The sequence below is a fragment of the Montipora foliosa genome, chromosome 4 (assembly GCF_036669935.1).
Source record: "Montipora foliosa isolate CH-2021 chromosome 4, ASM3666993v2, whole genome shotgun sequence".
Classification (NCBI taxonomy): domain Eukaryota; kingdom Metazoa; phylum Cnidaria; class Anthozoa; order Scleractinia; family Acroporidae; genus Montipora; species Montipora foliosa.
This window is the reverse complement of record NC_090872.1, coordinates 30,539,840-30,557,631: the sequence shown is the minus strand read 5'-3', so window position 1 is coordinate 30,557,631 and position 17,792 is coordinate 30,539,840. Positions and strand designations below refer to the sequence as shown.

Sequence of the window (17,792 nt, the reverse complement as noted above, 5' to 3'; positions counted from 1 at the left end):
GTACTTCTGATAGCTGCGTATGCATCCCTCAACAGTACATGACAACAACGAGCTAGCATCCGCCCCTTCGCCATCCTCTTCTGCCTCCTCGTCCCCGTCACCTGTGTCCTCTTCACCTTCAACGTGTTCGCGCTTTCCTCTAGAATATGGCGCAAACCCACCCTTGGACAGCTTAGTCTTTCATCCTTCCTCTAAATGCGTTGAAACTAAATCATGTACATAATAAAATGAAATTAATAGTATCATACTAATATTCACACACCAGCGTTTCTGAATTAAGAGTTGAGTAAAAAAATTCATGAAGAGCCAACAAACAATCAAAATTACGTTGAGAAAATGACTTTCATCCTAGGATAAAAAATGACTGAGATCTGCATGGGGGAGGGGGAAGGAGAAGGATGGCTGAAAAGCGAGCAGAAGCTGAAGTTTTGTCGTATCAGAAAAGAAGTCGCACTAATTAATTCATCGAGCAGTACTGAACACATCGCAAATAGGAAATCGTTAATGGAAAAGCCAGCCATTTTTTAATTTGACCCTATTGACTCATTTGTATTTTAGCTAATATTTGAAATATTGTAGGTGTCCCCAATTTAACATGGGGTATTCTGCTGCTACAGATGTTTTTTGTTCAGTTGTAGTGGTTACCTTGTAATTGAGACCATGGGATACTTTTTCCCTTCCCGATGTTGTATGCTTTCCAAACTGTGACACAGTCCTCCTGGTAGAGGAAGTTGTTAAAGCTACTGATTCCCCCCCAGCGGCCTGTCATCTCCTGTTGTGGCTTCTCGAGGAAGTCAGTGACTAAGGTTATACGAACACCATTAATCCCTCCATGAGACAGCATGGCTTCTTTAAAGTCGTGCGCTGTCAGCACATCGTGGCCCTCGTACTGTCGCACGTGAGTCTTGATGGTAGCGGCTTTCCTGTCTCAATGGCCTTTGCCTCCTTGAGGGTCATTGAAGTCGACCTTTTTGACATGGATTCCAGTTGTCGTTCCCATAAGACGGCACGCTGATAGCATTGCCACTCTGTGGTAGCACCCAGCGTTGTCTTGTCTAAGTGCCGCAAAATTTATCTCGGGATGTTATCCTATAATGTTATGAAGATGACAAATGAGTAAATCATATCACCGTAGTCTGTGCTACCAGCAATTTAAATGTTGTGTCCCAGTCTTCAATAGCATTTCCCCATTTTTTCAAAGCTAAACGCAAAAGCTATCTCGCAAAGCAAAACTTGGCAAAAAATGCCAAGAGGAAGTTCTGCCTCAGTCTTTACTGTTGAATCCGCAAAATCAGCGCCAAAAGACCTCAGGTGACTTCTTATGTCCTCAAGTTGTCACATTTTGCGATTGCCATACATTGAGAGCTACCTGGATTATCTGCACTAGCTCCGCATTGTCCGCCAACTTGAGTAGCATATTCACACAATGCCATTCCCGAGACGAGTTTCAACACATTTACTGAAAACACGATATCAAGGTATTTCCCTTGTTGAACGTCCAACGCGAATTTAACAAGAAACAACAAACGCAGCGCAACAGACGACTCTGTAGCATACTGAATTCAGTGACGCGGGTATTTTTCGATATCATAGTCCAAATAAGGTAAAGTAAAAGAAGTTCAAAATGACAGAGTATTTAATCTAATAAATACCGAAACAAATGAGATTATGTTTTGTCACCATATAAGGAAATGTTCAGTTTCTCTCCGACCGTCCGAGCCCGACTTAGTTTTCCTTTTTTTTTTAAAAATTAAAAATAATTACAACAGTAACGTCTTTCAGAGTAATAGCAGCTCGTGTCAAGTTTATATTTATTCAAAATATTTCTTTAAATTCCTTAGAGTGATCGACCTTATAGTTCTTTGACCAGTGGTCTCCTTGTGAATTGTAACGCAATCGACTGTTATCAGTTTCATTTGGCCAAACTTTGAATTCGCTACGAATTATAAGTCCAGGATTTCTTCAGTATCCAGAAAGCCCGCTGAAAGGTACGAGGACCCATCCATTTCAAGTTACCGTGTGTGTTAGAGAGAAATTTCTGTCTAGAAAAATGTTTTGATTTGATTTGACAATGAGTGCCTCACCTTCAGCATTTGACAAACTTTACGTGACCCGTGTACACTTGAGAACTCGAAATCAAAATAATCGACCAGATTCTCTAATTTTTCCTCAATAGAGATGGCAAGTTACGCAAATTAGTCTTTTAAACATTAGTTTGTGAGTGATAGCAGATAATATTAAAGCGCTGAGTTTCGAAAATATATTGTCCTTATGTTTATGTGACCTTTCGACATCGGTACGCCATTATCAAAAGAGCTCAAATTTCACGAAACTATTGCGTGCATTTTTCGACCTCAAAAATTGTATTTTAAGTAGCCCATGGTTTTGAAAATGGTTTTGCAAGAAGAAATAATGCTCTTTCACGTGGAATAAGCCTCGATACACCAGGCGAGGTACCAGTCAATGATTTTAGGCCCTTAATATTGTGAATTTTGCGGAGCGAGAAATCGCTCGCATTTTTGTTAATACTGGAAAGTTTGTCAAAAATTCAGTTTTAATTTAAACTGAGAAAATAACCACTCAAAATGTGTATTATTGTCTGTCTTATTTGATTAGTTACTTTCTGTTTCGTAAAAAGAGGTGTTTTAACCCTTTGATTACTATCTGGCAAAATACGTCCAGTTTTATCCACGGTCCCATCTACCCCTTGTGACGTCATCACAACAGCTTTGTCCATTAACTCGTGCAGGGAGAAGAGATCTTTCAAACTATACCAGAACGAGCACAATTCAGTCAAGGAAACTGGAGAAACGGCCAAAAAACCATGTAACACTGACCTGAAAATCTCCATGAAAAGCTTGCTCCATTACCCACCTACCTTTCTGAGCACCTAATTCTAAGATGATGAAAGGTTTCTCAGAAACTCTTCCCACCAAAATAAAGCCTACCAAATGCCCAGCAAGTTCACAAAAAAAATGAGGCAAAGAAAGCGAAAAGAGAGGGAAGGAGAGAAAGCGAAAAGTGAAAGTCGAAAGTGTTGTGCTACTTTTAAACCCAAAAACTGTCGAAATTTTGTTTTCTGCGCATGCCCGAACTTTGCAAGCGCTTATTTTGCACCTGGCTGAAAAGGCCGCGGAGTGTACAACCTGGAAACGGGTTTGTAGGGAGATTTAGCTCTTAAACAGCAGGACAGTGACCAAAAAACCCCTCAACTAGCTTCAAAACGTGTTTTTCGGCCAAATCTCTAGTAGCCAAAGGGTTAATTTTCAAAGGAGGTCTCAGCGGTATGCGGTATCAGACGCCTAAAACCAGGCCTGAGAGCTGCGAAACGGAGTTTATCTCCGTACGTCCAAAATGTTTGTCGGATCGAGGTAAAATCTATATTTTTAGCAATAGTTCAAGGGCTATCTTGAGAATTTTTTTCAGAGTTTTTGTTTTTTCGCTATTGCATGTCCCGGTTGAAAATTAGCGACATTGACTCTTAATGCTCGGTATTCCAGCCGTGTGTGTGGATTGAGCGGAATTTGCAGAAATTTTCAGTTTTTTCCGTTCTTGTTCTTGTTCTTGTTTTGTTTTTCTTTTTTTCCTTTTTCCACTTGCCCCTCTCAGTCTGTTTGAGAGCAGTTTAGTCAGTTTAGTTATATTCCTCCAAAAAGAACGACGGTTTTGTTTTTTTAGGAGTGGTGTCATCATTTGTAAGCATCCCTTTCTTTTTAATGAAACCCCTTTCGTTTTGTATCAATTCGTTTTGTTTGTTTCTTGACAAAAGTATCCCACTGCAAGTCGCTATCAACAATTGGTAAATGCAACCTCACACTAGTTCGGAAAAACTATTTCTCAAATGCCTCTCAAACTTTTGTATCGTTATTGTGGTTTAGTAATCAATTTTATTGTTCAATCAAAATAGCTGTTGATTGCAGTAGGTTGGTTGACTGACGATCTTCTGATCATTCTGAATACTAGCAAGAGAACATTTTCTTAACGAAGGAGAACTTTTACATAGTTAGTGTGGCTTAGTGATGGAGTTTATTGTTCGATTAAAATAGCTGTTGATTGCAGTAGCTAGTGGGCTGATGATCTGCTGATCATTCTGAATACTAGCGAGAACCTTTTTTCATGAAGGAGAACGTTTACACCGTTGTCGTGGCTGAGTGATGGAGTTTATTGTTTGATTAAAATAGCTCTTGATTTCAGTAAGTTAGTTGACTCATGATATGCGGATCATTCTGAATATTAGCGAGAACATTTTTTCATGAAGTAGAACGTTTACATCGTTGTCGTGGCTTAGTGATGGAGTTTATTGGTCGATTAAAATTATGATTGATGATCTACCGTGAATACTAGCAAGAACATTCGTTTAAAAGAGTCACAGAATGGCATTTGGGAGCTGATGCTATGTCACAGTTTGCTATCGAAATCGTTTGATCCATGCATCGATGTGCTGCTACTTGTTGGCCTTAAGCCTCAGTTCAGCCCTCTTTTTTAAAGAATCGGCTAGCCTTCGTTACTGAAAGCGAAAATCTGGATCTCTCAAAATAGCCGTCCATTGTCCAAACCCGTGCTTATCGATTCCACTCTTTAGAACGTCGTCTTCATCTGTCGTAAATCTCAACGGTTGACGTTGATGGCTCTGACTTAGTAAGCGGTTTGAATGCGGGGTATCGATTTTGGGCCGTGCGTTTTCTGATCGCGCACATTCAATGGCTGGTTCAAAAGTGGCTATGGAACTTGAGCTGCCAAATCTAGTGTTCACTTCCATATCCACCTCTAAGCCTTTGGTCCCCTGTAATTTTTGAAGACACTCGTGGGCCTTTACAGCAACTTAGCGCGATCTCCGCTTCTGATAGTGCACTTTGGCAACTACAGAGCTATGTTTTTGGTCTTCACACAAAACTTGTTAACGTAGCCGTCGAGTAATTCCATGCTTGTATATGTCAGAATCACAGAGTCAATTCCATATTTTCCCGCAGTCTTGAAGGTTTTCTGATCGATGAAACCCCCGTTTTCCTTTGCTGCCTTTACCATTTCAACTGTGAACAAAACACACAATGAAGAACAAACGCTCCCCTTGTCGCAAAACGAAACGATAAAGCCTTTTGGCAACTTACGAGTAGAAACAAATGCTCTTCAAATAACGACAAAGGATCAACGCGTTTTTGTTACAATTTGATTTTAAATCACAGATAAAGGACCAATTTGTTCTTCTCGTGATTCGGAACTCGGAACAATTGGTTCCACTCTAACACTAAAGGACCATTTTGTTATCCCATGTTATCAAAAGGAACACATTTTTAGGAACAATAGTTCTCAAATCATCCATTTAAGGTCCAATTTGTTATGCTCGGAATTCGGAACTCGGAACAATTGGTTCCCACGTGATAGAATGGAACACATTTTTAGGAACAATAGTTCCCAAATCAACCATTAAGGACCAATTTGTTCCGCTCGGGATTCGGAACTCGGAACAATTGGTTCCCCTTTCAGCAATAAATGACCATTTTGTTCTCAAGTAGTATGAAAGCACGTTCCGATTTCATCAAAGGGAACACAACAAAAGAGGAGCAATCTGTTCTCGCTTTTCAAGAGGGGACCGTTCCAGAATCAAGAAAAGGAACGTCTTTGAAAAACAAAATGTGTTCAAAAACATCTTTAGTTGAAAAGAAGGAAACCAAAAAGGGACTGAAAAATCACTTTGTGGAACACAATCGAATGCCTAAATTTTGCTGACGAAATAGAACACTAAACTCAAAAAAGGAAACAAAAATGAAATTTGGGAAATGTTATAGACCCTTTTCCCTGGCAGTTAAAATTCTATTCAATCGACTGTTAATTAACGGTTTGCAGAACCGCTCAATTCCTAAGGCGCTGATTTCGCTCAACTTTCTTCTAATTCTTATATCTATGGAATATAAACATAAATCTCCTAATTACGATTTTTTTTTTACTTCCAATGACCCATTTTGAATCATGAGCTGACGAGAGCAGTTTTAGAATTGCCTGTGTGGCTCATGCTCCTAAGCTCAGCTGAAAACCCTTTCAAACCTGCACTTAGAGATCTAACCGTTAAAGTTTTGACAACGTGTAGCTATACGTACGAGGACGCTAGCGGAAAGTAAGACTATATGGAAGCATCGTGTTATTGATGGCAGGTCAAAACTTAACTATTGAGAACGATGATGTCACAGCCGAGAAAAAAACTTGACGCAGTGGCGAGGATAGGTGAAGACGGAAGACGTAAACGATGATGACCTTACTCGGAAGCGTGGAAAAAAAATTTAAAAAGGCGTTTTTATCGTTTTTGAGCATTTTAGTGGTTGCTGTGGATGAAAATTATTTAACTTCGTTTTCCCTGAGTAGGTGGTGACGAGGCAGCGATGTCAGAGTGATTGCGGAGCCAGACATGAAATCCGAAATTCCCCGGTCCAAGTTCCACTTAGGCCGTGGCTAAAAATGTTCCGAAACGTTCCTGTTCAAAATCTCGGCTGCTCTTGTGAATCACCAAATGGATTCTTCAAGATTAGTCGTATTTGTTTCATACGACTAATCTTGAAGAATCCATTTGGTGATTCACAAGTCATTCATGAGGAGAATGGGCACTAAGTACATATTTATTTCAACGTGAAAGATTACAGAAAGTTTTTAAGAATTTTTATGTGTCAGATATTTTGAATTGCTTGCCTCATTAAAGATCTTTAATAACACATTCTCGGCCTCAGCAGACTTTTCACCTTTTTTCGATCAAACATCCCTGTCCTTCATAAATATATCCAATTCAGTTGTGTTCTTTAAAACCAACTGAAGGTCTCTTACAAGAGACAAGGGATGTTGGCCCCTCACAAAAGCCACATCATTTGGAAGTTAAATGGATTTTAAAGAATTCCCTGGTTTCTGTCGTTTCGAAGGCAGAACGGCATAATTACACTTTTCCGCTAAAATACATAGGAATTGCACTTATGAGCATGCGTATTGAAACCTTTTCCAGGGTTCGTGAAAAAAAGACACAATGAAGACGGCATATGTGCTGATGTTGGCTATTTTTGGCAGCTTCTTTTCATTTGGAATTGGTGAGTAACAAGTCTGTCTTCAAGGGAATATCACATATTCTAGGTTGTTACTCACGTGATCAACAGCCATATTTTTCAACGAAAACCAAAGAAAGCATTTGCATGATAATAGAGTTCAATTCCCGGAGGATTGGGTCGGGACACCAACATGGCCGCCGTCACGTCATTTCATTCCCTTCCTTGCATATAACTAAATCAAAGGCTCCAACTACACGATTCTGAAAGCTGATTGCTGGCACGCAATAAGAGGCAGTGAAACGCAGATATAACCCCTCTGCCAGAGGCATGACGCCAGTTCTCTTTTTCGAAGCAAATTTTTTTACCGTGGTATATATATAATCTCAAACAAATCATACCTACTGCGGAAAACAAATTATTTTTTTGGTGGGGAGGGGATTTGTGTGTACCACAAACGATATTTAAAACATGATGTAAAAAAGGTCAGGTTTGTGTAGTACCTCTTAACAATATTGTACTTTGCAACATGTCAGAAAAACGTTGATATAGCCCGACACTCTTCATATTCGCCATCAGTTGTTCTGTTTGGTAAAAAAGAGAAACAAGTTCAACTTGATTTGCCGTTAACTAATGTACTTTCTCTTCCTGTTCTCAAAGGTAAATTCGTCTGCTATGGCAAGTACGGCTGTTTCAGCGACTCAAAACCATTTAACATCCCAAAGATGAAACTTCCCCAAAGTCCGGAGGAAATAGGCACGAAATTTCGTCTTTATACAAGAGAAAACCCCGAAAACGGACACGAGCTTGATGACAGTGACGCAAGTAAGCTGGCCAGTTCACATTACAACATAGCACGAAGGACAATCATCATGTGCCATGGTTGGACAGGTAAGGAAACATCACTCACTCGCATCATAGTCTATACTCGCGTAGAGCATTAAATCTTACTTCTTTATTCAGACCGCTGTAAAAAACGTTTTGAACATTTATCGGTTGTAGTTTTCAGGCGCTTTCCCAATTTTCAAGACTTACTAAATTGTTCTAAACTAACCTGTAATATGATTAGTTCTTTGTCAAAAACTTACCTTTCTTTGCCATTTTCTCAGGGAAAATAGCCCACTACCTATCCCTGTATTTACAAAGGACTTACCAACTACATTTATTTCTACCGGTCAAACACGCTAACCTGTGACATTTGATTCACAGACTAGTAACCGCCGCAAGTTGAAATATCCGTCAGACTCAACCAAGTGACGTTTTAAAAAGACTGATTTCATGAACACTGTCGTACTTACTTTATTCAATCTTTTGACAGCTGTTAAAGAGCATTTCCTCTCTTCTCCTAACCACACGTCACATGCAACTATTCTCCTGTGAGAAAAAATAGGAAAACAAACTTAATTCCTACCTTAACGCCATGAAAGCTTTTGGTTCGTTTTTAAACCAAAACAATCGATCCTGAAGATATTAACTTGATACATTTTGTTTTTTCTCATCTGTTTATCTTTTATTTTAAATGGGTTTATTGTAAACTTAACTCCATTTTTGCGTTCTCCTGACGTCGAACGCAATTTCTAATCTTGGGTAACCTGTGCATATTATGGTGAGCTTTTGAAAGTTTTCATTTTTGAATCAATCTCGTTCCCAGAGCCTCCGTTACCCTTGTCTAGCAGAACGGGCGCGGGAGGCTCTGGAATAATCCAAAACCGGAACCAGAAAACTCTGGTTCCGGTTAAATACCTGCGCGTGCGTGAGGGGAGACGGTTAGAAATCAACAATGGAGTTCACCTTGCCATGACAGCGCTTACTTTTCACTCGCGAGAGAGTACGCATGAGTATAAACACATCTCCTAATACACTCGAAGCTTTTAAACTGCGGAAAATAAACAATAACGAGAAACATTTTATCAATCAAAACAGATTTCAGCATCTGGTGTCACGCAAGTAAAAATTGATGTATTTTCTAAAACAAAAACGTTACGGAACTGGTAAGTTGTAAAAAGATTTATATCTAGATCACCTTTAACCTTGTGTAGATAAAAATCCACAAGAAAGCACTATTTTCCAGTTTAGACTGAAAATGGCAGGAAATGAAACCGTTTTTCAACAGCCAATCAAATATGGCCTTTTTTGGATTCGACCAGAGTCTATCTTTCCCGACCGCTGGTCAAGGGAACGATGACTCTGGGGACGAGATTGTTTTTGAATTACTTCATACGTGCGTGCGCATTGATACGTCATATGCGTAAATGACGATCGTGCACCTCGTAACTGTTTTACACCAAAACGCTGATTTTTGGCAAGGGACATTTTTAGTAAAACATTCCACTCCCGATAACTCGAACCTCCAAGGGAATTCGAAAAAGGTTCGAGTCATTGGGAGTAAGGACATAAGCAACAACCCTTAATGAAGATACAGGCACTGAAGTTAAATGTAATCTAAACCAAACGGAAACCTGAACTGGAATGACCGTTTCATTTAATGCAATAAAAGACAAAGACTACTTGCTTCAAAATAATTAACGTCTTGGACTGCAATACACTCATTGTTTTAATTTGACAAGAACTGACAGGCGTGGTTCGAATTGTCGAGGGTAAAAAATATATAGAGAATGACCGAAAATTGCTTTGAGTTGCTTGGAGTTTGAAGTTCGCGTTATCGAGGATTCGAGTTACCGAGGGTAAAAGTTCATGTCTGCCTTCTCTTCAAAGTGAGTCCTAAGTGTGAAGTTTTTGTTATGATAATTAGTTCTACTTTACATATGAATGAAAACTAATTTTCATAAGAAAAACATCGCACTTAGACTCGCTGTGAAGAAGAGGCAGGTATGAACTCGGAAATCCAGGGGAAATCGATTTTGGTTTGTGTTCGTGAGAGTTCGAGTTATCGGGAATCGTCTGTAACCTCTCAGACAATTTCAAAAATTTCCACTTTTTCAACAATTAGTTTTTGAGAGCTCTTTTCTCCAAACTTCCATTTTCAGCAACATTCGACAAGCCTCACATATTAAAGAGGCACTGTCATGCGATGACATGCGCAGTATTTTTCACACGCAGAGATTTGAACAGAAGTTAAATTTTTTGCTTTTGTCTGTTTAAGTTTAGACTAAATACGGCTTTAGAAAAGCACTAAAATGTATATTTATCTATTATCGATTATTTGGAGTCCGACAAATAAAAGCGAACACAAATACCATCCCATGTTTGTTCACTGACAGCTGAATTCAGTGAAGTGTGACAGGGAACACCGTCGGCGGTTCAAGCGCTCACACACAACTATATTTTTCTTCTGCGATATGGCACCAAACATATTATCAGATTAACATGCCATTTCAATGCTGAAAGAGAGTGCATTTATTTCCAAGAGACGATTTTCAAGTCGGAAGACAGTAAGCAGCGAAAAAATTCAGAGGTGTTTTACTCACCGCTTGCGGTTTTAAAATTTGTGCAACAAATAAACACAACCAGTGCAGTTCCGCTCATCTAAATGCAGGTTTTTCTTCAAAATACACTTTTCAGAGTGAAGGTAGTAAACGTTTGTTAACAAAAGATGATGTGGTGTTCTCTGACATTTAAGCAACTAGCTACAAATAAGCCACGAAGACGGACTTCGATCCTTGTTGACAGCGAAACGGCTGACACTTCGATTACCCCATACGTCGAATTTCTCATGAATTCACGTCTTGAAAAGTTTCTCTTCATTGTAGATGCTGTATTGGTATTTTGACTGCTCTACTTTGCTTTCTTGAGGAGATTGAATCACTATTTGTGCGCTAAGTGTTTAAAATGCTGTAGACGACAGTGGCCACTATGTTGTTGTCTGTACTTCTCTAAACTTGAAAAGTTCAAGCTCAGATTCAAAAACCTGTCGCATGCGCGTCTGTGATAGTGCGCCTTTAATAATACTTTCGATACACGTTCTTTACATAAATGCATAGCAATGCAACTCGTCTTGTTATTCCAAACTTCAAAGTTGACCCAGCGAACGCGCTTAATAATCAATGATTTCTCCTAGATTTGTGTTTTGTAAAGTAAGGGATGGATTCCTCGAGGATTCCGGTGAAAGTGGTGTCTATGGATCGTATATAGCCTGTCCCAGGCTCCCAGATAGTCGGGAAAACGAAAGCAACTGCGTGTGAAAAGCGACTGGGGGCTTGATTCAAGGCGAGGCGGGAGAGCCTGAAAGCATCTCTTTAAGGTTAATGCTAACCTTTTGGGGTGCCCTCGGGGAAATCTTTCGTAAGCGCGTTATTTTAGGTAAAACTCCAGCAAACTATATATCACCGAAAAGGTAACAAAATGAAAAATCCAAACATATGAACATTTTTGTTTATTATGGCTTTCTTTAGCGCGCGCAAAGCTTCAAACTCAAAACCATGCATGTTGACTTTGCTGAATTACCCGCCTTCGCATCGTCACGCACAACAAAACAAACAGTAATATATCAATCAGCACCTTATAGGCTACCAAAGTGTGTCGAGCTTTTATGATCTTCCTATTAGTTTCCCAGAAATAAAATAAATTTTGAAGTTGACCAATACAAAATTTTCCGTTTCGCGACACGCAGAGACGCGCTGGGAGTGGAGAAGCTGGGAGTGGAATTCGCTCCCAGACAGGGTGAGAACAATGACATCATTTAAAGATTTTGAGAAAGCCATAAAGGAAACGAACTTTTAGTTACAGTTTTAGCTATTGTATTATTGTAGTTTTAATTATAATTTAACTGATTTATGTATTTTTCTTTCTCGAAGATATTAGCTCAATAGAGCTACTCTGATAATTCGAGTGGAAATAAAGTGTATGTATGTATGTATGTATGTACGCGTCAAAGTAAAATATTTCGAATTATTCAAAAGCCCGACACAATTTCGTGCACCAATAACCGACGATCATTTTGCCCAAATTTCCTAAAAATCCGACAAATCTACACATATATATATGCCCTATAAATTCATTTGAAAAGGAGCTATTCCTGGAAAAATTAACCCCGAGTTTTCGGGCTGAAAAGATTAGTAGTAGCCAAAACGCGGAGCTAGCCGAGGCCGGGGCCGGGGCCGGGTTGTCTTTTTTTTTTTTTTTCAATTTTTTACATTATTCTCCGGTACTGTTTTTTTCGAATGTTCGGCATCTTCCCTTCATTTATGGTGGAAATTAGTAAAAAAAAATAAGGAACATACGGAAGCTACGAAAGGGACATCTTAGTTTGGTTTTTGAAATTAAGAGAACTTCTCACTGAAATTGGAGTTTTTGTGGGGAATATACGCTTACTCCTAGTGCGCACGGCAGTCAAAACTGTGCTATCCTGCCAATCATTTGCCCTTTCACTGGAAAAGGTGAATTTCTGTGCGTAAATGACGTTGTTTTCGATGTACCCTATCGAAAGGACGCCACCAAAGTCTTTTTTCGCGAAGTTAACGCAAACAAACACATTATCAATACAAATTTGACGCTTAATTCTAAAATACCAGACTGAATTCGTCTGAAAATAGTTAGAAAAAGCACAAATAGCAGCCAAAGCACAACAGCTGTCGTTCGAATCACCGCTCGCCGGCAACCCAGTTTTGGCGCCTAAGTTTGTTGACAAAAACGTTGCTACAAAATCTTTTAAATGGTTTTCTGGTCCTTTACCTGCGAAACTACTGACGTGACGTCAGATACAACAGTTTTTCCCACTCGCTGAATTCTGATTGGTCAATGTAAATTTCAGTAGCTCTCGCCGTATGAACGAATGTCTTTGGTTGGTTAAATGGTTAGCATTAAGGTTGGGGTTAGGCATACTGTGCATGATAAAACCAAAATTCTCTGCTTTTTTATCTCAGGGGTTTTGAAAAGGGCATCATTCATGGCTGAATCCCCTTATGGGGGCAGGGGTGGACAGTATCAAAATATCAAGTTCATGCGATATCCCGTTTTTAGCGTAGAAGAATCGAAAGCAAAGAAAATGATTTAATTAAGCAGCAACCGGAAACACCAAAACGCGCACAATTCGAAACCTTTTATTTTCACTAACCCTACAGGGAGTAAGAATAAATAACCAGGGAGCTCCGCTTTTAGGCTTGGCTAAATCAATATGTAATAATCAAAACCAAGTGAGCTTTGAAAAGTCACAATAGCTAAGTTGAACCCCTGATAGCGTAGTTGGAAAAAGGGATTTTTTTATACTCTTCAGAAGGCATTTTGCAGGCTCTTGTACATGTTATTTATTTTAAACGATCCAATAGAGTGTTTGGCTTTTTTGGTCACTCTGTTTGTGGATATGTATATAGTGAAAATTCCAAACTTTATGATTATTTGGGCATAGTCTTATTCAAGCCGTGAGTTCTTCAATTTGCGCGTGCAAGTAGTACATTTGGATGAAGAGGCGTTTCCTTGTCCTCTTTATTGATTTCGGCACCAAATAATCCTGAAGTTCGAACTTCTGCTTTTTGGTCCTTCCTTCTTTCATGTTTTTGTTATATTCTCTATGTGATGTGTATATTTTTTCTTGTAATATTTTTCATTTGACTGATATTATCACCATTTTATCAATTGGGTTTTCAGCTTCTCTCACTGTATCTCTCTGTTTGCAGCATTTCTTGACATTTAGAACATTAAGTGATGTGCTGAGTTGAACTTCTGTGCTGCTAATAGATTCGACATTTTATTCTTCTCTCTCGATGCGACAAGCTCTTTTCTTTAATTAAACTGCAAATGCTTGCCTGTTCCAGAAAACCCTGAGTCGATCAGTGGATTCCTTGGTTCACCGCGAACATGTTTAATATAGTGGTACTATGATAAAAAAAATCAAATCTTTCTGCTTTCTTTGGGTTTCAAAATTATGTTAACTATACACTAAGTGACCCAAGTTTTAAGCCTTAATTTCAAAAAGACTCTTGTTTATTTTTAACTGAAGAAGTGTCATAAGAGTCATGTGAGCAAGCGTCTTTTCAAACATGGCGGAGAAGCTTGATGCAAGCTTTTGGATGACTCAGCCCCAAGCCTCGCTACAAAAAAATCGGTTAGTGAGTGGCAAGTTGGTGGCCCGGCAAATTTTCAGCCCATTTTTCCCGGATAAAAAGACTGCAGTTGTTTTTAAAAATGGGATAATGAATGACTTAAGATAGATAAAATATATGTAATAAGGTGGTTTAATGGCCTAGCTTTCATGGGTCCCAGGTGGATGGTTGATCAGGGCATATAATAATTCCTATGGAACGCACTTAAAATCCAAATAACAACTACCGGTACTTTGATTTCTTAGAATGTTCCTCTGGGTACTACAATTGGGGGCTTAGAATGAGAGACGCTCTGCTGAAAAAAGGTGACTTCAACGTCATCATGACAGACTGGAGTGTTGGAGCAAATCAAGACTTAGGAGTGTCATCTGGAAACACACGGCTGGTCGGTGCTCAAATGGCCGAACTTGTAAAGTTCCTAATATACCAGAACGGAAAATCTAAGGATTTTGCTGATAATTTCTATCTTATTGGGTTCAGTCTTGGAGCCCATGTCACCGGATTTGCTGGAAGTTATCTGCAAAGGAACTACAGCATGACAATTGGCCGCATAACTGGTAAGATTCTTTGCGTATTTTTCAATTTAAACGGACGCTAAGGAAGATGTTTCTGTTCAGTGTTAATTTGGGGGCTTAATTTTTACCCAGCTTAGTTCAATCTTGTTTTACGTGTTTAAATCAGACGATATGCAGGATATCGTTGCGTTCACAAACACAAAGTTCCTCCTCTTCGCTTTTTTACACCATGGCGGCAAAATATAGACAGTTAAGATAACGCTACTGGCTTAAAACAACCCTGTGAATATCTAGTTCGTGGTGCTCGTCGAAATTCAGAGTGCAATTAAAATCACTGTGATTAGAGTAAATGTTTAAACAATTTTTGTTATTTTGGGATAGCAATTCTTAATACTGGGTCCTTTCCTTTCCTCGGGTTAGAAGCCCACCACTTGGAGGGAGCAATCGCGTTCCGTAAGTCGAGTGTCCAATTCCTCACATCGAGTTATTCTTAGATTGCTAATTCCCGCGTAAATTCAAGAATTTCACATATGACGTTATAAGACGCGTCACACATTGTTTGGTTAAGTTAACATACATCAATACAGAGCGATTCCCTGCAGTAGCCTGCGTGCAGACGACATCTATTACTTTTGTTGCACGCGGAAAAGGGGCGTCTGCGTAACGCCATCGCTAATCGTTTCCCAACCTCGCTCCCAGGCTGTTTAATTTTGCGTAAATTATGAAATAACACCCGCCTACCAGAATGACAAAAAGGTCCGACAGTGTGAGGAAATGATGGATTTTCGTGCCGCTATCGAGCCTGTTTGCGAAATATTTAAAACCTCTTTGCTTTTTCCCGTGCAGGAGGAATGTCTAAAGGCTGTATGCGATGGGAAAATGTATATTCAAGCCTTCCGACTGGACATGGCAAATTCCAATTCAGGCTCTTTTGTAGTCGCGAGAGGGTTGGGGAGGGGGAAAAAAGACTGCTTGCAAGCCACCTCTTTTTTAATTCCACCCCTCGCAATGTGACATGTCGTCATTTGCATTGTGTCAAATAACCAACTGAATAACTAGCCAATAGAATCAAAGAGAAGTGTCAACAGACATGATCTGAAATAAACACATGTGAGTTTCGTTGCAAATACGAATCTTTTTCATGGCTAGCGTCAAAACTCCAAATAAAGTTGTAAATGTAGCGAGCCAAAATTACCGCGTTTGTAAATGCTGTTTCAGTGTGAAGTATTATCGGGAACAGGCAAATTTCTTTCAAATGGTAAGCGCTCCCTGGTTGCGGCTGGTCACGTGACCACCTATCCATCCAAAACCGCAGGGTGGGTGGGTACTCAAGTAAATTTGGTCGAGAGGACGATAAAATAGCATCCGGGGGAAGGTGAAGTTGAACAATCGTTGGTTTCGAAATGGCGCTCGGCTTTCTGAGATGTGTTCAGAAGGCGTTACTTTCGGCTGGCTATGACGATATAATTTTGAAAGTGAAACAAGTCATTTGCCTGGAAAGTTTATATTTAAAGAAAGATTTAGTTGCTGTTCTTCCTACCGGCTACAATCAATCCTTAGTTTTCCAAGTTCTGCCTCGATTGTTGAGGGAAAGAGAGGAAATACGTGCAACTACGTCGATAACAAAGTCTGTAGTTTTAGTTGTTTCACCTTTGAACGCTTTGATGTATGACCAGATGTCTAAATTGAGCGCGAAAACTACTGAGTCAAGCGACATACCGCTCTCTCCCTGCCTTAGTAAATTTGTTACTGTGACAATCAAAAACCCTGTTACCCCACCCTTCCAGCAGATTTTTTTACCACCCTATTCTGGGTGGTCACTTGACCAGCCGCAACAAGGGTCTTCCTTCCACCGACCAAGGGAGGCAGATAAGAGAGACCCTGGGAACGAGGTTGAGGGATGGGATGATAGATGAAGTCATAACGCTTGTGACGTCATTTCTGGTAACGTCAAATTACGTCTTTTATGCAAAAAATACGCGTTGCATGACCCCGTGCGACGTATGATATTTAAATCGGGAATCTTTACAATTTTTTTCAGCTACATTTGTCTTTACAAGTTGGAAGCCAAAAGTTAAAAGTCCTTTAAATTCCCTCTTCAGCGAAATAAAATCAATCGACATCTTCAACCTTCGCGATTTGACGCAAGTACACAAGACCTCACGCAACCTAGGCAAAAAGTCAAAAAACGCACGAAAAAGATGTTATTGGCATTGCAACATTTAATTTGATTGGTTTATTTTGGACCAATCACATTATTGCTCAAATTATAATCCGTCAGAAGCAACGAACGGTTTACTGGAGTTTAAAAACTGTTCGATTGTTATTATCGATGTTAAAATAACTCAAACAACACAAAGTATTTCTGCGGCATCTCTGCGAAAACGTCCATTTCTTCAAGTATCTTCAAGTACGCAATTTACTGATTTTATTCAGTTCTTTCTTGAGCTGCATTGGCATGCTAGATTTTACAAGAGAGCTCGCGAAAAGCTTCCACAGAAGTTGCCTCAAACGCCGCCGAAGTTTAATTTAATATTCCCCGGTTATCGCTGGATTATAGGCGGCTTGTTATCCCATGTCACTTTTGACCATTCAGAATACTGCTTTCGGGGACGAACGCAGAGAATTAGAAAATTAATTAAGAGTTACCTGGAAGTCGAAGTTCGGCTTGAGGGATCAGGTGAGATTGTACTGCACATGCGTACTTCATTCAGTCTTCAAAGGAGTATGGCTTGTATTTATCATATAAAGATAATACGGGGGGATCTCTGCTAGGGTGGGCACCTGATCCCTCAAGCCTAAGATGACGTAGAAGAATCTCAATCAAACGTCGACTTCCAGGTAAGTCTTGTTTAATTTTTTGATTCTTCTAAGTTATCGCCTTGAGGGATCATGTGAGATTTTGAAGCCATGATAAATGCAGACTAGAACACATCAATGCAACATAAGCTCTTTAATCTTAGCCCAACCTGGAAAGAACATGACATGAAATCTTATCACATGCTTGAGTACAATGATCAGTTAACTGTTACTATCTTCAACTTCACTAAAAGGCTGCAGTCTCAATTCAGGCCATATAGATTGCTTCAGCAAAAGTATTTTTGTGTTGAATAGGAACACAATAATGTTTAGCAAAAGTTTGCTTGGAGGACCATCCCCCTTTGCTAAGTATAGCCAATAGAGGGGCATCTGCCAGTGAAGCTGCTAAGGATGAAGCACTTCATGTACTATGCGCACTAAATCTAGTTGTGTCGATGCCA

General features: G+C 39.6%; 1 protein-coding gene across 1 annotated transcript in view; it reads left to right on the top strand.

Annotated features, from left to right (window-relative positions):
• LOC137999167 (pancreatic lipase-related protein 2-like) overlaps positions 1-17,792 on the top strand; it is a 33,367-nt gene that overhangs the window by 6,547 nt on the left and 9,028 nt on the right. The window contains exons 2-4 of the mRNA XM_068845008.1: positions 6,983-7,064; positions 7,680-7,910; positions 14,263-14,574. Of these exons, the coding sequence (XP_068701109.1) occupies positions 7,004-7,064; positions 7,680-7,910; positions 14,263-14,574 (604 nt within the window). The 5' untranslated portion in view covers positions 6,983-7,003. The remainder of the gene's footprint in view (positions 1-6,982; positions 7,065-7,679; positions 7,911-14,262; positions 14,575-17,792) is intronic.